Source organism: Giraffa tippelskirchi, chromosome 9, assembly GCF_054371585.1.
Source record: "Giraffa tippelskirchi isolate mGirTip1 chromosome 9, T2T-mGirTip1v1.2.pri, whole genome shotgun sequence".
NCBI classification, from domain to species: Eukaryota; Metazoa; Chordata; class Mammalia; order Artiodactyla; family Giraffidae; genus Giraffa; species Giraffa tippelskirchi.
The window spans coordinates 149,748,168-149,771,447 of NC_137283.1; the positions used below are offsets into that span (position 1 = coordinate 149,748,168).

Below are 23,280 nucleotides of genomic sequence, written 5' to 3' on the forward strand. Positions count from 1 at the left end.
CTGCACCTTGCCTGTTTCTGATCATGAGGACAGGTGTGTCCTGCCTCCATGAGGACATTGAGGGGAACTGTTTCCCCAGGAATCCAGAACAAAGCAATTGCCAAGCTGGGTCAGGCCCTCAGCCCTCATTTTCAGCCCAGCCATAAGCTGCTGGGCTGCGCTGCCATGATCCTGAGAACTTCCTGAGAAAATCAGCTGAGAAGTGACCGAGGGAGAACCAGGTCACCTTTGACTCTGAGGAGCCGCTTCCTCCCCTGCAGGGGTTCTGGCCGTCTCTCACCTAACTACTCACCTGGCCGCAGTTCCAGGACTGGCAAGACAAACACAATGATACCTCAGGCGCTGTGGCGGCAGGCCCTCCCAAATTCCTCCCACAGAAAGCTCTGCTCTGTGCTGTATGTGGATGTGACTAACAGGGGCAGAGGATCAACAGCAGCTTCTTTCTCGGGTAGGGCCATCGTTGAGGGTACTGGAGGGTGAGGCCGTTCTGAGCCCTGAGGCACAGGGACCTTCTTCAGTGCAGACCCGGTGTGTGCACCACTTCTTGCTTGTAGAAAAAGCCCTAGTCTCCGAGGCTTCCCCGAGTCCCAAAGAACAGACTCAAAGCAGTTAATGATTGTTGTTGTTCTTTAGTCACTCAGTCGTGTCTGACTCTTTGTGACCCCATGGACTGTAGTTCCCCAGGCTCCTCTATCCATGGAATTCTCCAGGCAAGAATACTGGAGTGGGTCGCCATTTGCTTCTCGAGGGGATCTTCCCAACCCAAGACTCGAATCCACGTCTCCTGCATTGCAGGTGCATTCTTTACCACTGAGTCACTGGAAAAGCAGTCAACTCAAAAAAAAGTAGTGATAACCTAAATAACAGATCAGCTGTAAAAGAATCACAAGACTTCTAGTTTTCCTTGAGGGATACAGACAACCTTTTGATCACATTTTTAAGTTGTTTTTACAGAAGCCAGGATCCTACCAGGTGAAAGCTGCTGGCCACAAACAGGTGGATCCTAGATGAGCTGAACCGGTAGTCTGACGACTGAGATTTTGAAAACACCACACTGTTACCTCATCACCAACCAATCAAAAATTTGTCTAATGTTGCCTTTTAAAACCCTTGCCTGAAAGCCATTGGGGAGTTTGGGTGTTTTGAGCATCAGCTGCCCATTCTCCTTGCCTGGCACCATCCAATAAAACTGTACTTTCTTTCCCCACGACCCAGTTTCTGTATGGGCTTCCCCAGAGGCTCAGTGGTAAAGAATCTGCCTGTAATGAAGGAGCTACAGGACACTCAGGTTTGATCCCTAGGTTGGGAAGATCCCCTGGAGAAAGGAATGACAACCCACTCCAGTACTCTTGCCTGGAGAATTCCATGGACAGAGGAGCCTGGTTTCCAGTACATAGGGTCGCAAAGAGTCGGACACGACTGAAGCGACTTAGCATGCACAGTTTCAGAAGATTGGCTTTGCTGTGCATCGGGTATTTGTTTTGTCTGCCTGGACACTGTCCCCACTTCTTTGATGGAAGCTCTGATCAGCTCCATCAACTCCCCACAAACCTTGTGGGTTCAGGTATGAACGGACAATCAGTGTGCCCCCTCACTCTGCCCACAGGTGGACCTGTGGCCCAGCTGGACCAAGGGCAGAACTTCTAGGCCACCCATTGGGGTGGACACATGATCCAAGCCCAACCAATCAGAACTCTTTCCAAAAGTTTTCTGAGGCTGCCTCTTGAGTCCTTTAGCCAGAAGGATATGTGCCTGTCTCCCAACAGAATGGCTTTCATTGTGTGCTATGTGCTAAGTCACTTCAGTCCTGTCCGACTCTTTGTGACCCCATGGACTATACCCTACCAGGCTTCTCTGTCCATGGGATTCTCCAGGCAAGAATACTGCAGTGGGTTGTCATTTCCTTCTCCTTCATTATGTAGGAAAGTCCTTAAAAGGCTAGAATAATTCCACAGATGAGAGAGTCCTGACAAGGTTCAAGCCCCTAATTTCAGTCAGCCCCACAGCTGCCCCCATCCTAGCTCCCACCATTAGGTTTGTGAGCAGTGCTAGTGAAAAGCCACCTTGCCTTATACCAATGAGCATGCTTGCTACCCTGTTAGAGCCATCCCTACCTACATCTCTTACACACTTGCCAGTGGCCCATCCAGTGTATGGCTTGCCGGACCAGGGATCGAACCTGTGTCCCCTACATCGGCAGACGGACTACCAGGGAAGTCCCGATGTCTTGAAATTCTTGATCACTTTTAAACACAGAGCCCTGCTTTTTTATTTTGTGTATGCCTCACAGGTTAATTTTACACAGGGTCACATTCCCTCCTGATGGGATTTGTGATTCCACTTCATTGCTCTAGTTCCCAGAGCTCACTCTTCCATCACCCACTCCTTAATGACTCTTCCATTCACCCCTTCCCCTATCCTGCTCTCCCCCACAGCAGAGTTTTTTCCCAGAGACAGGGAGTCATACCCGTGCCCACTGGCAGTTGGCTCCTTGCTCCCCGTCCAAGCTCTGTGTAAAATCCTGAGAGCAGGGATTCACTTGATCTAGAACAAGGCTGACATGAGTGGCTTCTCTTGCTTCTATCCCTCAACCTCCAGAATTCTGCGATTGCGTCTCAAACCACCTCCTCGAGGCCTCTGGGAAAGCTACACCATGTGGTAAAAACACGGTCCAGCCCTGGTAGCCTCAGATTCAAGAGATGGAGAACACTGCAAGTGTCCTCAGCAACAGCCTGCTGAGCATCCAGCAAAGGCCCATCTCACCTTGGGCCTTGCTGCTTCTCCTGAAAAAAGTGAATTCCAGCCCTCTCTCACCCCTCCACCGCCCCCCGCCAAGGGAGAAATAACAATAAAGCAACCATTGCCCCAGCCTTCACACGCACAGTATCTAAGGTGAGAAACCAGCCCTGGGCATGGGGGAGGTGGGAAGCTGCCACTAGAGAAACTGATATGCAGTTTGACAATGAAGAGTCCAGGTGCAGGAAAAAAAAATGATTTATTCTTGGAACACAATAACAGCTATGCAACTATAAACGTTTTATTCACTCCCATCCCACTCATGTTTTGTGTCACAAAGACATACCAAGACTTTGGAAAAAATTCCAAAGGGGATTACATTGAAATGTGCTGTTTCTTCACGTGTTTTTGTGCTTGTCTTAATCACAGTGAACCAAATAAAATAGCTTTACAGCTTACTAAAACTCAAACTTGTCCTCAAAGGAAGCAGTTTAAACATTCCTCACTGTATATCAGCAACACAACGATTCCAAGTCAGGACACAGACCCAAGAGACAAAAGCAGCTCTACCAGAAAGCTTGTCTTGTCGAAAGGAAAACAAAAACCACTGTGAGGGAAATCCAATTTGTCTAGAAAGACTGGGTCTTCTTCAAGACCATGGTCTCAAAATACTAAGGTCCAATTTTGTCTGTTTCCTCTTTGGAAGAAAAGAGGTGAGGAAGAGATCTGACTGAAACCATACTAAGAATCTGGTTTAAAAAGATGAAAGGGTTCGCAGGAAATACATCATCTCTGTATCTCTAAAGGCAGCATTGACCACACTGAAGGGCCCAGAAGCAGATTCTCCAGGGGACACCCTGGGAGTGCTTGCCAGTCTGCAGTCTTGCCGGGGTCTGGGAGGTGTGTTTCCACTTGGAGGTGCCTCATGGTCTTCTCGGGAACAAAGCAGCCAAGATCTGTGAGTTGGACTGGTACCCCAGAGTGAATGGGTGGATGCCACCCAGAGCTGCCAGGGCCCTGGAGAGCACAGGGCCTGCGTCCTGGCAGGACTGCCTCATCTCTGTCTATTGCAGATAGGTAAGCCCCCCCCTCCCCTCCCCAAACTCAAAGCAGTAGTTAGCTAGGAGAAACAGCTATGGCTGAGGTGGCGGGAAATCTCAGACTGAGAGGTTCATCCGAGCTCTCCTCGGATCCCCCTGGAGGTTTCTGAGCAAAGTCCTACTCACCGGGATTGGGCTCAGCTGTGGGGTGTGGCTCAGAAGGCTTGGCCAGTAGAGGGCCTGGGCTGGAAACTACCATGATGGACGGCTGGCTGAAAAACGAGGACACTAGCCCTGAGTCAAGTGGGGTGTGTGTGGGTGTGAGGGCCCAGTACCAGGTGACTCGCCACACCTCCACAAACCAGCACAGCCACACAATGTCAGAGTTTCAACTGGGGCCCATACCTGGAAGCTAGAACTCTGGGTTCCCCTCAGAGGTTAAAACCAGCTCATATGAAAACCTCCAGATGCCAACACCTCCACTGGCCAACTGACGACAGATTTCAAACTTGATCTGCTGCAGTGAAATCCAAGGCCTTTTACTAGTTTCCCCCCTTTTGCCCATGACCCACATTAAGTTCACATGGCTGTGTGTGTGTGTATGTGTGTGCGTGCGTGTGCTAAGTCGCTTCAGTCGCGTCCCACTCTATACAACCCTATGGGCCAGCCAGACTCCTCTGTCCATGGAAGCCAAGAATATATATAGCTACCAAGCACACTGGTAGCTAACAGAAGAATTTCCTACTTAGCCCGTTTAAGTGGGGTACGCTCTGCAATTTCCTGTTTCACTCTATTTGAGGTGTCACTCACTAAAGTGATCTTGTGACCAACTTAGGGCTTCCAGTTGTAGCTGGACAAAAACAGCCCTGGAGTGCTCCGGACAAAACCTTGGGGCCCTAGTGGGCCTCCTAGTCTTCAGGCAGGAGAAATCACTCCTGCCGCATAAGGTCAACCTTATTCTGCAGGACATGGACTTTCAGCAGCAGCCCCTGTGTCATCAGTGAAGGTCATCAAGTGCCACCATGGGCACTACAAAGGCTGATGAAGCTGGCCTCCTCCAGGGAACTGACCAGCTTTAAAACAAAAGGGGCTGGCTCCACAGGGTGGGCCAGCCCAGGTGCAGGCTGATCTCCGGCACTAGCCCAGTTAGGGTACGAGGCAAGACTGGGTCATCACACGCGGTGGCTTCCACTAGTTCCTCAGGGCTTCCCCACGGGCGCACTGGACCTTCGGAATCTCTGGATGAGGAGCATGAGCCTGTCCACGTCGGAGAGCTCGGGGAACAGGGCCATGATGCTGTCCACCTCGTGGGGCGGGAAGATACTGCAGAGTGCGCTGCGCGCCCGGGCGCGCGCGTCCACCTTGCCAGCTACAACCTGGGGCGCGGGCCTCAAGGGCCCCCCGAAGGCACCGTCGTCCCAGTCCGATTCGGCCCAGGCCGAGCGGCCTGGGAGCTGGCCAGCGCCTGGAGAAAGGACCCACGGATCGCCGGGCTGCTGGCGTGGGGAGCGCCGGTCGCTCTGTGGAGCGCGAGGGCCATACCCATCCCGCAGGCCGGGCGGGCTCAGAAGGCCGAGTGGGGCTGGCAAGGACGACAGAGACCCGGGCGCCACCCAATCGGGACCGGGCGGCCCGGGCGCGAGGCTGCAGCCGGAGCCCCGAGGGGGCGCCCGGAGAAGCCCCAGGTCGTCGCTCAGGAAGAGCCTCGAGAAGCTGCTTTCGAGAGTCGCCACGCCCGCCGACCGCCGCGCTGGGGGCAGGCTGCGCGTGCCGGGCTCCCGGGGGCCTGGCCGGGCAGCGGGGGCGTCCCGGGAGCCGCCCTGCTCCGCCAGGCTGGCCGCGCGCGCGCTCCCCCGCCGCTCCTCCTCGCCGCCCGCGCCCCGCCAGGCCCGCGTCTGCGCGCGGAGCTCGTCTGCCACCGCCAGCTGCGCCTGGTGCGGCCTCTCCGGGTGGTAGTATCTGCACTTGACGCCGTAGGTGCATTTCTTGCCTGGAAGGGACAGAGTGGGGGTGGGGGGGTCCCTGGTGAGATCTTGGGGAGGACGCCCGGGGGGCCCGGCAGCGGCCGCCCCGCACCGCCTTTCTTGTTGCCCATTCCTGGGGGGAAGGCCCCGGGGCCTGCGGCAGCCTTACAAGGTTTGGGGCGAGAGGAGGTGTGGGCGAGAAGTGCCCTGGGGCGCCGACAGGACGATGCGCGGCCGCAGCACCCTGCTCCTCGTGGTACCGGGCGCTGCACACGGCACCCCAGCGTTCCCAGCTCAAGGCAAGGTCTTGTCTGCGGGCTCCATAACCAGGACCTGAGACCAAATCTCTGGGTCCAGTGACCTTCAGCCTCTACTTCCCCAGGGATCCTGTGGATCCTGCCAACCTCGGAGGTGAAGAGTAGGTGCATATGGATGGGCCTCCACTGCTGATTCGGTTTCCCCCCTCCCCTCGCTGTGGCCCACATCCCTTGTGCCACCCGTTGCCCTCCTCCTTATAGACTGTTTCAACAGAGGTGATCAAACAATTTATCATCCAATCCAGGGCCCTTCTGAGAGTGGAAGGGAGAAGGACCAGCCCCCAGAATGTGTGTGTGTGAGCACCTTAATTCTAACAAGAAATGACTTTCAGTATCACTTAAGGCATCCTAAACTTTTATAGGCACAAAGAAACAGTACCTGGGTACATTAAATAACTTGCTAAAGCAAGCTAGTGAAAGAGCTGGCTAGAAGGCTGGTGTGCCTGGAGGGCTCTGGGATAAAATCCTCGATTCTTAATGGATAGCACCAACCAAAGTCTCCTACTAACCAAAGTAGGAGGGTAGGGGAGACTGTGGGGCAGGATGGGGGCACAAGGTGCCAGGGGAAGGGACTGAGAAAGGGGAGCTTGGGGTGCACACAGACAGCAGTCCTGCTTCCCGGACATGGCTTTGCCCTGTAGGTGACCCCTACATCCAGCCCTCACAAGCCTTATGCAACAGGCGTCTGGGATGGCAGTTTATCATTACAATGACCATAATTACAGCTTTCTGACTGCCATCCAGAGAGGTTCAGTTACCTCCCCAAGGTCACACAGCTGACTAAGGGCAGAACCCGGGCTACAGCCCACGCTGCTGACCATCAAACATCTCATCAGGATGAAACTCTGGTTCTCTCTTAGGCATTTACTTAATTTTACAAATCTTAACAGGCCTATTTTTAGCAACACACTACACATCAGACACAATAACAACCTTCTCATCAGTTACACACATTTGCCAAGACGTGAATTACAGATGAATCATGCAATGTATACATCCAAATGGAGCCTCTGTATTCTTCATCTGCTTATTAATACACATAGGACACGGCCTATATTACCTTACACCTTTCTAGAAACATGAAATATTGGAACCCAGGCTAGAACCCACGCTTTTGACCAGCCAGCCAGCACTTCTGACCTGAACAGGGCCCACAGATGTGGGGCACTACCCACCGTAGGGGCAATGCTGCCAGGAAGGCTCTGGGGGCTTTGGCTTCCTGCTCAGGAAGTTGCTCAAGGTGGGTCCCCGACGGCCCAGGGGGTCATCAGGAGGCATGAACCTGGAAAACAAGCATGGGGGTGGGTGACTGCAAGCCGCACAGAAACTCACCACTGGCACCAAGTGGAGGGGGAGGAGGGCAGTGCCAGGCCTAGCCTTGGCCTGGCCTCTCAGTTCTGGGCTCTTTCTCCCACCCAGGAGCTGCAGCGTGTTAGAGATGCGCAGCCTTTGTCCACACTGACCGGCACAGAGCACAGCATGGAGAGATCCCAGGACAGCGGCCCCGGGTCTTGTCCAGGTGTTTCTCCTGCTGAGTCAGTAGCGTCAGACTCACTCAGCAGCTCCTTGAAAAAGGCAGGCTCCAGGCCTCACAAGAGACCTGCTTAAACAGAACCTCAGGCTGTTCAGGAATCTGCATTTTAACAATTTCCCAGGTGGATTTTAGCCACTAAAGTTGAAGCTGAAGTGCACCAGGTCTCCCCAGGACTTAGTCTGAAAGGGGTTCTATGCTGCCTTCCAGTGTGCTCAACGGGTGGCTAGAGACCTCCGTGGGGCCACAAACGGCCTCTCGTCCTGTGAGCTCCACTTCTCCCGGGTCACCCCACAGCTCTGGGCCTCTCAGGTGGAGGATAAAAAATTTACAGAGTCCGAAAGGCCAGTCAGCAGGTCAGTGAGGCAGAGTAACAGGTGCGGCCTGCACACGGGTGCGGCCTCAGCTCCACCCCACCCTCCGCAAACCTGGGGGCTGGGGGGATGTCACTCTGTGTCACTCTCTGACACCACCCTGCCCCCTGCCGGCCCCTTCCCTTCCCAGGCATTAAGGAAGAAGGGAACACATCCTCAGAGCCCAGAGCTCAAGGGGGAAAACATTTCTCAGAAGGAAAACTCCCTCATTTAACACAATCCATTTTTTTTTTAATATGAATACTTTCATTCCCAGGAGACACTCGAAGGTCATACAAAGGTTCCACTAGAGAGGGTGTGGATTCTAATCTGGGGCCAGTTTTTACAGACTGGCTTCCCCTTAAGAGTGGAGGCTCATGCTGGGTTCCCACCCTGCAGACCACATCCACCAGGCCGGCCCTGAGCTGGGCAATCCCCGGCTGAGGACAGCCTCCGTGGCTAAGATCCCAGCTACACAGCCGGCATCTCAGAGTTGGGCCCTGACCAAGAATCCTGGGAGCCACCCAGTGCAGTTATTAAAAGTTCCCTGAGGCTTCACCTCCTGCTCTTTTCCGGGCCTCACAGCCGGGAGCTGGGCCAAAACAGCCCTGTGGACATGCCCTGGGTGCGGGGAGGGCGTCCTAGCCCTCAGGCAGGCGGCAGGCTCTGCACTCTGGCAGCTGGGGACCTCCGGGCAGGCCCTGAGCGGAGGCCAGTGCGTCAAGAGGACTTGGCCTGGACCCTGGGCTGTCGCCAGGCCAGAGGCAGCCATGATCCATCAGACCTCAGTGAGGATTTTCTGGATCCCATGATGACCAGCCATGCCAGATTTCCTCCAGGGCGGAGCCAGAGAGAGGGAACTGCCAGCCTTGTGAATGTGGACATGACCGTGGGGGTTACTGCAGGGTAGCTGCTCTGACCATCTGCCCTGGGGCTTAGGAGCTAACCTCTGCCTTCTTGGCTGTGAGCCTGGGGGTGGTGGGGGCACCAGTGCCCCCCTGGAGGAACATGTCCCAGCCTGACCTAAGAGTAACCACAGCCTCTACGGGGTACAGTCCTCTCTGATCCTCCAGATCATCTAAGAGGTAAGAATGACTAATCTGTGCGTGCGTGCTGAGTCTCTTCAGTCGTGTCCGGCTCTTTGGGACCACATGGACTGCAGCCTGCCAGGCTCCTCTGTCCATGGGATTCTCTGGGCAAGAATGCTGGAGTGGGTAGCCACTTCCTGCTCCAGGGGATCTTCCTGACTCAGGGATAGAACCCGCGTCTCTTATGCCTCCTGCTTTGGCAGGTGGGTTCTTAACCACTAGCACCACCTGGGAAGCCCCTTGACTAAACCAAAGCGTGTAAGTTCAAGGTGAGGAACACTCAGCCCAGTGAGGTTGAGAGTTCACCCACCGCACGCAGCCGGTAAATGGCAGAGCCTCAGCTTGAAACCTCATCTGCTGCTTCCAGCTCTTTCCACCACACACCCAGCCCCTCTGGCTCCACGGTCGAGTTGGTCTGCTGCGTGCACGCGTCCTGATACAGTGGCCATGTGGCCTCTCTGTCCCCATCTTCCCTTCCCCAGGGCTACAGCCAGTAACAGTTACTCACTATCTACAACTATTCCTAGCCATTGGGTGCCCACGTGTGCCAGGCTTGCTGGGGCCGTGGCAGATAACACACATATACGCCTTGCCCTCACAAGGCTGGGTAGCTTGTCCTTGAGCACATTCCCAACAGCCAAGGAGAGAGCCGGAAATGGGGACCGAGCTATCATCCCTGGAACAGAAATTGAGATGGGAGCCAGGTCTCAGCGGCTGTGCCCTCCCCCACCCTGTCCCACCCTGTGACCACGCCCACCCTGCCAGGCTCCTCCCCTTCCCCCTCAGCATGCCGGCGTGGACCAGCCATCACTCCTCCCACCTTAGCTCTGCCAGGAGGCCCTTGTCCTGCACCTGCTGTCTGGCCTGTACCTTGTGATCCTGACCACACCCTCCCCGTCCCACCCACCGCCCTGTCGCTGGTTGGTCCGGGGTGGACCTGACCCAGGGTGGGCAGATGAAATCAATCAGATTCTCTGGAAAATGTCCACCAAGCCGTATTAAGACAGAGTCAGTTCCAAGATCTTAAACAGCCCCAAAGAAAAGAGGATGTTGCCCGTGCCTGGACACCTGTCAGGCAACTGGGTGCTGGGTCAGCCGGATGCGGGCATGGGAACAGAAAGGTCACAGGCAGTGGGTACAAAACAGCCCCAAGGGGAAAGCTGGTCGCGAAAGAGAGGAGAACCGAGAGGGCGACAGAGATGGTGGAGGGGGGATGTCTTAGAGCCCGTGATTGAGCCCCGCGGGCCACAGCTAGTTGGGGTGGTTTCTGCCGGTCACCACCCCCGCACCACACACCCCCGGACCCCGTGGGCCCCACGTACCGATCGTTGACGAAGGAGAACATGAGCAGCCTCTGCTCGATGAACCACTTCCACTCGGGGTTCTCGCTCTGCAGGTCGCGGTAGTTGTCGTTGGAGACGATGACGCCGTCCTGCTCGTAAGCCAACTTCACGATGTAGCGGTCGTCATAACACACCACACGCTTGCCGCTCACCTTGCGGGACGGCGTGTACACCAGCACCGCCTGCCTCTCCAGCTCCTCCAGCACATGCTGCTCTGCAGACCGCAGGGGGCACTGCATGGGACAACATTTCTTCTCCGGGTGGGGGGGGGGACTCCCCACCCTCCCCACCCTCCCCACCCCCAGAACCAGCCTCAGACCCGGGGCAGATCCAGCAACTCCAGGCTTCTCTCCGATAGCCCCCTCCTCCCCGCTTCTTCCCCACATCCACCTGGAAGTCTCCTGCTGGGGCTTTTACCAGAAAACCATGCCCTCTACGACACAAGAGTCTACCAAGAGTCTACCAAGACACCTCGGGACGGAGCAGCCCACAACTGGCAGAGAATGTCACAGGGAGAGGCCAGAATCTGCAGCCTGGATTCTGGTCTTAGCTCCAGCTCTGGGGCTCAGACGGTAAAGACTCTACTTGCAATGCAGGAGACTCAAGTTCGATCCCTGGGGCGGGAAGATACCCTGGAGAAGGAAGTGGTAACCCACTCCAGTATTCTTGCCTGGGAAATCCTAGGGACAGAGGAGCCTGGTGGGCTACAGTCCATGACTGCAAAGAGTCGGACACGACTGAGTAACTAACACTTGACCTTGGGGTGCTTCGCCTCTCTCTGAACATTAAGTTTTACATTTATAAAAAAAGGAAAATGACTCCTGCACCTGCCTCACAGCGTCTGTGGAGAGACTGAACCAGGCTATGTGGGGCTGGCGAGCCCCCACAAAACCTGGGAGGACAGAGTGTGTCTCAGGTGGTGCAGGCGTTACAAGGGCTCTTAACAGGAGCTGAAATCTGCATACCTGGAAGATCCACTCTGTGATCTTAGTTTCGAATTTGGAGACAAAAGAAATTCCTTCCACATGAAACAGTTACTCCCAACGTGGAAGAATATGAGCATGTTCTTCACAAATCATTTCTCCCCTCAGGTCTAAGTCCTTTGCTATATGACATGGTTCCCAGACTTTTAAAAAGTGCATAATGCATATAATGGCACAAAAATCACTTTTAAAAAATTACATGTGTGCATGGTGATAAATTTGTAATGTATAAACATATCAAATCACTATGTCATATATCTGAAACTAATGTAATTGTGCTCAGTCATGTCTGACTCTGCGGCCCTGTGGACTGTAGCCCTCCAGGCTCCTCTGTCCATGGGATTCTCTAGGCAAGAATACTGGAAGGGGTTGCCATGCCCTCCTCCAGGGGATCTTCCTGACTCCGGGACTGAACCCATGTCTTCTGCAGTGTGAGTGGATTCTTTACCATTAGCACCACCTGGGAAGCCCACTAATATAATACTGTAAGTCAATTATACTTCAATTTAAATTTATAATTAATTTGTTAAATGCCATGTGTGCAGCACTCCCTTTGAGAAACAGAGCACAGTTCATGCTTTGAAGTCCCCATTGCCACTCGAAGTTTACGTCTCCCTCTACTCCCTTTAAGATAAGCCAGTTTTTAAAACTTTGTATTTATAATTCCCTTGCTTTTACTTTTTAGGATGCATACGTATGTACCCTTCAAAAGGATTATCTCCAATGTGATTATGAACCTCCAGACTTTACATGAATGGAGGCATCGTGCATATATCCTAGGCAACTTGTTTCTTCGTTGAACATTGTGTGGGGGAGGTCTGGCCATGTCATGGTTGTCAGTTTTGCACAGAAGTCTCCCTGTACAGGAGACAAGGATTTCTCCAGGGTCTCTTAAGAAGTGATACTGCTGAGTTGTAGGGAAAGCTGCCTTACGAGACAATGCTGAATCATTTTCCAAAGTAGTTATATCAAGTTACTACTCAACGCAACATCTAAGACGAACTTGCTGGCACTTGGCATTTGCAGGATTTTAAATTTTTCCCAATCTATATATAGATTGGGTATATAGATAGATAGATAGATAGGGTATAAAGTAGCCTCTTGTGGTTTTATTTTGCACTTCTCTGCTTACTAATACAACTGAACATCTCTTCATATGTTTATTGGCCATTTGTGTTTTCCATCAAAGGCTTATTCATGCCTCAGCACCTATTTCTATCTGTCCTTTCAGTCTTACTAGCTTGGAGAAGTTCCATACAGATTCTGGACCGTAATCCTTCATCAGGGATATGTGATGTGTGGCCTCTCCCAGTCTGAGGCTTGTTTTTTCATTCTCTTGTTTTTGTGGTATCCACTAATGAACAGAAGTTTTTATTTTAATGTAGGCAAATTTATGACTCTTTCCCATCTCCTGACACTTCTTGTGGCTTGTTTAAAAATTCTTCCCTACCCCAAAGTGAATTCCCTACTCTTTACCCGTTCTGGGTTGCATAATATATATTGCACAATATTGCACAACTGTTGAAAGCCAACATCCTCCACATTCAGACCATAAAGAGTAATCTGGGATGAGTGGTCCATGATAAACACAAGCGTTTATTCCCCAGCTTCTCATAATCTCATTGAAAAAGCAGTAAAAAAGTACAGTAGGGGGAGGAGATCCATAATCATATTAAAAAATCACATAAAAAATAGCAGCAAAATAATTTTAGGAAGACAGAAAGCAAGTAGGATCATACTGATCCTACATTACAGAGGGAGCCATAAGCCTCGAACGTGTGCAGAGGCTGAAGCAGAAGTGGAGCCCGTTCTCTGCAAAGCCCCACTTTCCAGCAGGAGTGGAGAGTAAGGAGAAGTCAGATGATTAACTGAAGGGTTACTATGGGGCAGCCGCATCCACCCTTTCCTGTCCCGTCTCTATAAGGGAAGTGAAGACGTAACTACAAAGGAGGAGACCTTTGACCTCCTACAGTAAAACATCTCCCTTGTGGCATTGGAATTTACCTTCTATAGTATACATCACCCTTGCGGCAACGCCACTTTCAGTTCCAACGGCTGCCTTTTGCCTGTTGCCTGCAGGGTGCGATGAAGCAAACTCTGCTGGCCAACATAGTCAAAAGTCAGCCTTGACTTTTGGGGAAAGATCCAAATACCAGGAGAGAAAGCCCATATAAATTGCAAAGGTGTATATTTAACCAGTCTGGTTCTTTAGTCACAAGTAAACACTAACAAGCAAAGGATCACCAGACTTTCGGGAAGAAGAGTCCCAGAGAGAAAAAGAGAAGGGAACAAAGAGAACTGACCCCCCAGAAAAGAAATATGATTCATGGACCTTCAGAGAACTTTTTCAAAGCCTGTATTAGTATAGGAATATTCAAGAAGATATTATAAAACAAGAATAGTATTTTATTTAAAATAGAATCAGAAAGAGAAGAAGAAGCAATTGGTAAACACTGATAGAACTGAAAACAAAACCAAAACTCTTCAGTTAAAAGGCTGGAAGAAAAAAAACCAATGAAACCTCCTAGGATCACCAGGAGTCAGTCATATCATCGCTAATGTGGCTGAAACAACACCAATAATATCTCAGGATGGGACCTCTTCTTATAAGAAAGCCAGACAAACAAACCAGAAAAAAAAAAAAACACCTGTTTATTTAAATGGCTTATTCTGTTCTTTGTAGCTTAAAATATTCCTAGCTGATGTAAGAATTAAAACTAAAGAATTCCCTGGATCTCAATTTCCTTTTTTTTTTTTAAATGAAGATTGGACTAGATATTCAGTTAATAAATATCACTGGACCAAATGGATGTCTCTTTCAATTCCTATACTGTATTAGGGGTGGGAAGCAGACCAACTTTTTCTGCAGAGTGTTAACTTATAAAATAGCTATTTTTGAAACTTAATCTTTCACACTATAAGAGTAAATATGCCCAATCGCCTGTTCAACAACTACTTACTGGGCACCTGCGACATGTCAGATATTACGCTAGGTGCTAGGGCTCTGGTCAGTGCTTTCATGGAGCTTAGAGTTCAGTGAGGAAGACAGACATCACCAAACAAACGATAAGCAGACAACTGATTTGCAACTGTGAGGAGTGCTGCGGAGGAAAGGTGTGTAGTGCATCTTGAGAGTGCACCCGCTCCAGCATACCTCTAATCGGGGCGTCAGATCTCGGTGGCTCTTTCCTCCAGGAGGGGACAAAAACTTTGATGTAGGTGTGTCCTCTGTCCCTGAACCAGTCCACGGCCAGCTGGATTCCCCGGCAAGAGAAGATTTCTTTATTCCCATGGCTACAATGAGAAAACAAAGGGATCTGTAGAGAAACAGGCGGGGTTCCTCAAAACTTTTCCTGGGAATAGCCTGGATCCTAGTCTCATCATCAAAGGGAATCAGGCAAATCTGCATTTTGAAAATAGGTCATTCTGTACACAAAATATATTCCTTAATCGGGACCAATTAGCTTGTGATAACATTTAGTGGGTCTCAGGCTCCTTGGGGAGTACATTCATTCCAAGGATGAAAAGACAAGCTCCTCTTATTAACTGAAGCTTATAAGGACCAAGAGAGGGTTAACAATGTGATAGTGGGCTTCCCAAGTCCAAGTAACAAGGTCAACATGCCCCACAAATTCCACTGAAATCATCAATGGAGGCAGGAAGGAGAGAGTGGTGTGAGAGGATGCTCAGAACCAGGCAGGAGCTTGTTACTGAAGGTCTGTCTTGCTCCTAAGAGGAGTAAGAAGCCATAGAAGGATTTTAAGACCAGGGGTACATGTGGTGTGTGGTGGCTCAGTGGTAAAGAATCTGCCTGCCAAGGCAGGAGACAAGGGTTCGATCCCTGGGTCGGGAAGATCACCAGGAGAAGGAAATGGCAACCCACTCCAGTCTTCTTGCCTGGAGAATCCCATGGACAGAGAGTCTGGTGGGCTATAGTTCATGGGGTCACAAAGAATTGGACATGATTTAGCAACTGAGCAACTGAGCAGGCATGCTTATGTGATGTAAGCTGATCTGATGTATGTTTCAGAGCTCCACCTGGCAGCACAAAGGACAATAAGTTGGAAGGAGCAAGAATGGAGGGTGACAGCAGTTCAGAAGCTGTTGCAGTGACTATCAAAGCAGAACCTGATGGTGACCTGGAGCCCACTGGTGGTGATAAAGAGGAGTGAACTTGAGAGATAGATACTCAGGAGGTAATATCTCCAGATGCAGTGATCAGTTGGATACAGGGATGCTAGCAAAAAAGCCATTGAGGAGCTTCAAGATCTCTAGCTTGTATAAGGGGATGGAGGGCCCTGAGACAGACCCTGCTCTGGAGGAAGACAAGATTTAGAGAAAAGCATCCTGAGTTTGGTTTTAGACACATGTTGAGATGAGAAGAGCCTTGGTGACCTCTAAATGGAAATATTAAATAAACAGCCAGGGTTCAGAAGAGAGGTCTGGGTGATAAAACATGTGAGTCATCTGTTTAAGTACTGATTGGAGCCACCACGTGGAGAGAATTGCCCGATCGCCTGGACAGGGAGTGAGTGGCTGGGGAACTGGGCGTGGAGGAGCTCCAGAGCTGAGCAGCTGGTCGCAGGTAGAGAAGGACAATCACACAAGAAACAAAAGGCATCTATCAGAAAAGAAGTGGGTAGGGGACTTCCCTGGTGTTCAGTGGTTAAGACTCCACGCTTCCAATGCAGGGGACCCAGGTTCAGTCCCTGGTCTGGAACTAAGACCAAAAGATAAATTAAATATTAAAAGTAAAGAAAAGAAAGGAAGGGGGTAAAACAAAAGAGACTGCACTGTGGGAGCCTCGAGAAAGAAGCAGTCAAATGCTGCTCTGAGAAGCCAGAGCATCCCTTAAAACATCCCTCAGACTCAGTCAGTAGAGGTCAGCAGTGTTTTGCTGGAGAGGGAGACAAGGGCATGGATTTGAGATACTGAGACTGCACACTCAATGGAACTCAGCCATGGATGGGCCACAGATCAGCTTAAGACTAGATTAGCCACCCTCTGCTCACGACTTCCACCCCATCAAAATCCCTCAGCCCTTTGTCCTGGCCATGCACCTCCCTCCACTCCCACCGCAAGGCCTTTGTACCAACTATTTCCTCCCCTCTTAACCCAGTCCATTCCTCCCTCTCCTTTAGATCTCAGCTTCATCGCCACTTCATTAGGAAAAGCAGCCCCATCAGATTCCCCTGTTACAAGTCCTCACAGCAAGGACACGTCCTTGTCCTTCCTGCACTTACCACAGCTGAACGTGCACATCCACCCACGGGATGAACCGGCCCCCCCCTTTCTAGATCATGGGCTTCCCAGGTGGCACTAGTGGTAAAGAACCCACTTGCCAAGGCAAGAGACATAAGAGACTCTGGTTTCATCCCTAAGTTGGAAAGGTCCCCTGGAGGAAGGCATGGCAACCCACTCCAGTATCTTTGCCTGGAGAATTCCATGGACAGAGGAATCCTGTGGAACCCTACAGTCCAATAGGGTCACAGAGTCAGACACAACTGAAGCAATTTAGCATGCATGCATGCATTTCTAGATCACAGGTTCCTGTTGCTGCCCATCAAATTCCCAGCACCTAGCACAGTGGTGTCTGATCATTGATAAGGGTTCAATAAGAACGTGTCGAAGGAATGAATGACTGAGAAGAAGCAGGTCTTGTGAGCAGCTGGAGGGGAAGCAGTCCAGGTGCAGGGAAGGGTTGGCTGGAAGGAACCTGATGTAGGAAAGGTTTGCGTGTCCAGGGACCAAGAAGAGGATAGTGTGGCTGGAGCGTGGGGAGTGAGTGCAGGGGAGGTGGGGAGGCAGGAGGGGGCGCGGCTGGGTGCTCAGAGAGCCAAGGTCCCCATGACTCTCGCACCCTCTCCACATCCAAGGAAGGCCAACACATCAAATCCTCACATCTGTGCTTTCTCTGGTGCAGGGCTCCTTCTGCTGTTTTCTCGGAGAGGGTTAGGAGCGGTCCGGGTTTGTCAAGAGAAAAAGGGAGTCTGGAAACGCTCATCAATAGTGCTGGAAGCCAGGCTTTGTGGAGATTCAAGAGGACTCTACACCCCAGGGACATACCAGAAACCAGGCCTCAACCCCTAGGTCCATAGGGTCTTCCAGCTTAGGGCAATAGCCCTTTGGCCGCTGAGACTAGACTGTGAGGCTTGTGCAAACAGTAAGCAGAAAAATATCAATGGGGCCATCCGTGAAAAAAAGGAAGAGGAAGTGGAAAGCTAGTTCCTTCCGCCCCAGCAGAAATCGAAAAAAGCAAGCAGATGGAGGAAGAATGTGGAGGCCATTCACAGGATCCTTACCCTGCATCCCCCAGGCCTACCCCTCCCACTGAGCCATGAGGGGCTGAAGAGGCTGGAAACACCGGGATGGGTGTGAACAAGGGGCTGAAGGCTTGTCTCTCAGCACAGCCTGGGCAGGTGGCAAGCCTCTCGGAGAAATCCTGGTTTCAGCAGATGCAGCCTCCCCCAGGACTGCAGGGCCATCGTGAAGAAAAATGGCATCTAGGTAAGCCCGAGGCAACACCCCTGGACTCCCTGCTTCCCCTGGAGGATGGTATGTGGCCTGAGAGTGGATGCAACAGGGGGCGTCCCAGGTGGCACTAGCAGTAAAGAACCCGCCTGCCAGTGCAGGAGCCATAAGAGTCACCGGTTCGATCCCTGGGTTGGAAAGGTCCCCTGGAGGAGGGCATGGCAACCCACTCCAGTACTCTTGCCTGGAGAATCCCACGGAGAGAGGAGCCTGGCGGGCTACAGTCCATGGGGTCGCAAAGAGTCAGACACGACTGAGTGAATTAGCACAGCACAAGCACAAGGGGACGGTACTAAAGCCAGCACGGCTCCCCCAAAGGCCAAACAGGACCAACGCCCCTCTGATGACCATTCCGGAAGCCAGGCCAGCCCAGTCACCCTGCAGCAGAGTCCAGTGAGGGTCCCAGAGCCCTCTCCCAGCCAGCACCAGGTCTCAGAAGCTTCCAGATGCCACTTGGGAGAGGAGTGGGAGAAGGGAGAGGAGACATGAAGCTGGAGTTTTCCGGAAAACAGGAGAGGCTGAGCCATCACACATGGGCAAGTGTGAAGCTTGCTCCTTCCTGGTTCCTAAGAGGTGGTGAAGAGATTTCATGTACTGCAGAAAATAAAGTCTATGTTCTAAGCAGTTGCAGCAGTGATGTGAACATTTGATGACCCCCACACTCCCACCTTGCCCCCTAGCACAGGTATCTCTTGGCTATAGCAAAGTCTGTGCGTGCATGGGTGCTCAGTTGCTTCAGTCACGTCCGACTCTTTGCAACCCCACGGACTGTAGCCCGTCAGGTTCCTCTGTCTATGGGATTCTCCAGGCAAGAATACTGGAGCGGGTTGCCATGCCCTCCTCCAGGGGATCTCCCCAACCCAGTGATTGAACTCATGTCTCTTGCATCTTCTTCACTGCAGGCAGGTTCTTTACCACTGAGCCACTGGGGAAGCCCTGCAGCAATGTCTACCCTCAGTCAGTTCTCAGGAAAACAAATCATTGCCACAATTCTTTAAAATTTGTGTCTGTGGCATGCCGTGTGGGATGTGGGATCTTAGTTCCCCAACCAAGGATGGAACCTGTGCATTTGGGACCATGGAGTCTTAACCACCTGACCCTCAAAGAAGTCCCTGGAGTTTTTTCCTTGGTTGCTCTCTATTCTGTGACTACATCTATGTATCTGTTCAACTGTCCAAACACCAGCTTTCCATCCCTGACATCTTTGATGGGTGTGTGATTTGGGGCAGGGATGGGGGTAAATGGAACCCAGTGTCTGTGAGGGGACAAAGATGAGAAGTGTGACCAGTTCCAGTAACTCTGGACAGGACCTCAGCCTGCAGTGGCCCTGGCTGGAGGCAGGTGGAGGGGAGGGGGTTGGAGGTTCAGGAGTTCAGGAAGAGAAGAGCTAAGGAATGGTGCCACAACAGCTTCATGCAGCAAACACTGGCCCCACAGCTTCTTGGACACAAGACTCCAACCAAGAATCTCCGAAGAACAGGTTAAGTACCACCTAGGCCAGCTAGGCCAGGGCAAGATGGAGGAGGTGCCCGTCTGTCCATCAGTGCAGCCAGGACCTTCCCTGTCTCCCTAAGAAGTGCCCTCTCTTCCAGCTGGAATTCCAGGCTCAGGGAGGTCAGGGACTGGCCCTCTCTGGAATGGAAGATTTTCATTCAGGATTCATTCATTCATTCATTCATTCATTCCTGTTCTTGCACAGACCCTACCCCAGCTTCAAGAGCCTTCTGGTCTCTTGAAATGTGAAGATTATCTATTGTTCAGTCCTTACTATGTTTTTTTTTTTTTTCCTAAACCAACCCCATCATGGCTGCCCTAGATCTGGCCACAGAACACCCTGGACAATGGAAGGATTGATGCCACAAGCAGGGGAGACCTGCTTGCCACATGGGAGCTGACAGAGCTCTGGTAATAAAGCTCAGTGGTCACCCTGGGAGTCCAGGCCCTGCATACAGAGGGAGGGACGTAAGCCAGAGGCAGCCCTCCCCTCTGCGTCTCCTCTACTCACTCAGCATCCAGGTGTAAGCAAGCATCTCCATCAATGGGGCGCTGTGCTTGGGGGCCTGGGGAGCAGCGAAAGAACAGACCTGCCCCCAGCCTCTCAGAGCTCATTTCTAACAGAGTCTGCGTACCTGGCCACTTGGCACACGTGCCTGATTCAACCACTGCAAGGAGCCCTGAGGACGTGACAGTGGTCCCATTTCACCCTTGAGGAAACTAAAGCAAAGCCGTGTGCCCGGCTCACTGATCTTGCAGTTGACCTCACAGCCTGATCTGTTGGGCTGCAAACTCTTCCCCCAACACCGTCTCCATTTTTTTCCCCCTTTATTCCTGCCCCTCTCCAGTCTCTGTCCCTGGGATCCAGACAGCAGCTCCTTCAGCACAAAAATTACCAGCTGGTAAAATGCTCAAGCTGAGGGAGGGACCCTAGCGCTTATTAACAGTCAGTGAGAACCAGTTCATCAGGCAGCAAGCTGAGCAGCGGGCCCTGGGAAAAGGCTGGAGGAGTGGTATGTTTTGAACAAAGGGAGGTAGTGAGGGAAGTGGGTTGGTGCCCAAGGCAAATTCTGCCTACACGACAAATGTGCCAGGGGCACCTACCCATTAGCGTGTAGCCATCTACAGTAACTGACAATCCAATCAAACACTTCTGTATCATTAACTATTGCCCAAAAAATCTCTGCATAAATTAGCAGCTCACAAGATAGTCCTGTGAAGAGCGAGGCAGTGGTTTTGGGGTGGGACGAAAGGAAAAGTTAAGCAGTGATTCCTTTGCGGTGTGAGATACAAAGGCCCAACACTGATTGAATCTTGTTTCTTATTTGGGGTTAAATTGCAAACACTCTGAAGCCGGAGTTTACAGCCATTTCACCAAGAAATCTCTCCCCAGCTCAGGTCCAGGGGGCTGACTTCTGAGAAAGGGTGTTCCCTTATCTCATAATAGGAGAAATGGGTGCAGACTTAGGAACCCAAGGTCAGCGTGGTCAGAGTCCACTCAGAGGCTGAAAACTAGGTCGGATCCCCTGCCCAGGAGTGCGCCCCACTCCACCCCATTGGTAGTCCTTGATGAAAACCTCCATTGTCGATCTGAGCTCTATCATCACTGAAGATTTGTTTCTCCACCATATGCCAGAGCCTGTTAAGGTTTTTAAGAGTTTAAAAAGGTAAACAAGTCGAACGAAAAATCCTATACAACCCAAGGCAAGGACACATTCAGATGAAATGCTTGTCAAGGCCAGTAAGAGGATGGGAAATTACCAGCTTGTTTTTCCCCAAGCTGATGTCCCTCAGATGGCTCCTTTCTAAATTTGCCTACACAGCGTTCACCACTTATACTTGTGAGCAAATGTGTGGGTATCTGTCAGTTTGCCAGGCAAGAAAAATGCTGACAAGAGTTGGCAGCGAGAATTAATGCTCTTCCTGAACACCATGGTGCAGCTGATCACAGGCTTTCAATGGTCACGTTTTTTTTAAAAGGCATCTTTTTAAAACCTGCTGCACCTTTTTCTTAAGGCCAAACGTAAAGCGACTCCAGGGCTCAGCTCACATCTCCCTGTCTCCTGCACGTACACACATGTGCACACACTTACATACACACCCCTGAAGGTGTAGAGAGTGTGCCTGGAAACCAGTCTCTGTGCTTTTAATCAGGTAGAGCAACCATGCGATGTACCCGTGACCTTCTGTGGGCTCCCAACAGGCTAGGAGCCCCAGGAGGGGCATGCTGACCCCTGGGGAAGGAGTGAGATACAGCACCTCCTGCATGTATTAGGCCTGTCTGGGCCTCATCACGCCTGGGGAGAGCTCGGTGGAGCATGGGCAGGCTCTGGTCCCAGGGTAGCCCGCCCTAAGACCAAAAGATAATACAGAATTTGCAGCCCAAATGTACCTGGTGCTGGAAATGGAAAGACCACTGAATCCAGAGCCTGGCACGCACTTCTCTGCGACCTTGAGCAAGTTGCTTACTCTCTCTGAACCTCTGCAGAAGAAGACAACTTCCTTTATAAGAAAAACCCTTTATTTCTTTAATGCATTCATAAAATAGTTACCTGAATCCTAGAATGTCAGAAATGAAAAGCTACTTGAGACTATTATTACTCAGCGCAGCCACTTAATTGTAATAAACAGGGCTCAGAAATGTCAGATGACTCACGAGGAGGTCACACAGTGGGTAAGATGAGAAACTGGAGCTATACCAGCTGTTATGTACTGTATCACTCACCACATGTGGCTCTTTACCCTTCAAGTGAATTCAGAAGAAATAAAATTGGAAGTTCAGCTCCTCTGTCACACCAGCTACATTTCCAGCGTTAGGTCACCCTGTGTAACAAGCGGCCACCACAATCCACAGTGCAGGTAGAGAACATTCCATTTTCACAGGGACCTCTATTGGGCAGTCCTAGGCTAGAGGTCTTCCCAGATGGTGCTAGGGGTAAAGAATCTGCCTGCTAATATAGGAGATGCAAAAGACACGGGTTTGATCTGTGGGACATGAAAATCCCTTGCAGTAGGAAGTAGCAATGCATTTCCGTATTCTTGCCTGGAAAATTCCATGGACAGAGGAACTAGGGGGGCTACAGTCCGTGGGGTTGCAAAGAGTCGGACACGACTCAGCACACACATACACACACAGGCTAGAGGCCAGAACTCAGGTCTTCGGACTCAGCCCCATGTTCTGTTGCCTGCTTCTCACCTCCCTGGTTTCCTACATGAAATACAAGGGATTTGGCAAAACTGTGCTTAGTTGCTCAGTCGTGTCCAACTCTTTGCAACTCCATGGACTGTAGCCTGCCAGGCACCTCTCTCCATGAGATTCTCCTGGCAAGAATCCTGGAGTGGGTTGCCATGCCCTCCTCCAGGGGATCTTCCCAACCCAGAGATCGAACCCAGATCTCCCACTTTTCAGGCAGATTCTTTACCATCTGAGCCACCAGGGAACCCAAACTGGCAAAACTAGGGGCAAGCATAAGGTCTGGCTTCCCAGGTTGCCATCTTATGCCTGCACCGCTGCAACTTATTGATAGAATTCTCACTGAAGTTGACCTGCCACTTAGGAAATGATAAATGAAGTGAATGTTCCTGCTTATAAGAGCCAAATAGACTCCTTTTTTTGTTACCATGGGGAGATGGAAGACTCTTGGATTTGGGTGGTATGGTCCTATTGAAATAACTTGAACAGAATTGTGTGCTCAGAACAAATACATTCCCACTCCTTTTAAAAAGCATTTGGTCAGTGACCCTCGCTGCCACTCTTCAGAGAGCAGCCACCCCAGGCTGGGTTCAGCCGTGACAGATAGCCTTGGGCTACCCATTCTGAAGACCTGGGGAGAGGGGCCCATGGAAACTTCTACAGTGGTGGCAAGGTCAGCGCACAAGGATGGAGCCAGGGTCTGATGG

General features: G+C 51.4%; 1 protein-coding gene across 2 annotated transcripts in view; it reads right to left on the reverse strand.

Moving 5' to 3' along the window:
- Nucleotides 1-2,970: 2,970 nt before the first annotated feature.
- The window catches only part of ZC3H12D (zinc finger CCCH-type containing 12D), a 35,156-nt gene continuing 14,846 nt past the window's right edge, over nt 2,971-23,280 (reverse strand). For both annotated transcript variants that reach the window (XM_081529932.1, XM_081529933.1), the window contains exons 3-6: nt 14,510-14,649; nt 10,352-10,586; nt 7,233-7,339; nt 2,971-5,766 (exon numbers count right to left, since the gene is read on the reverse strand). In XM_081529932.1, coding sequence (XP_081386058.1) covers nt 4,976-5,766; nt 7,233-7,339; nt 10,352-10,586; nt 14,510-14,649 — 1,273 coding nt within the window. In that variant the 3' untranslated portion in view covers nt 2,971-4,975. The remainder of the gene's footprint in view (nt 5,767-7,232; nt 7,340-10,351; nt 10,587-14,509; nt 14,650-23,280) is intronic.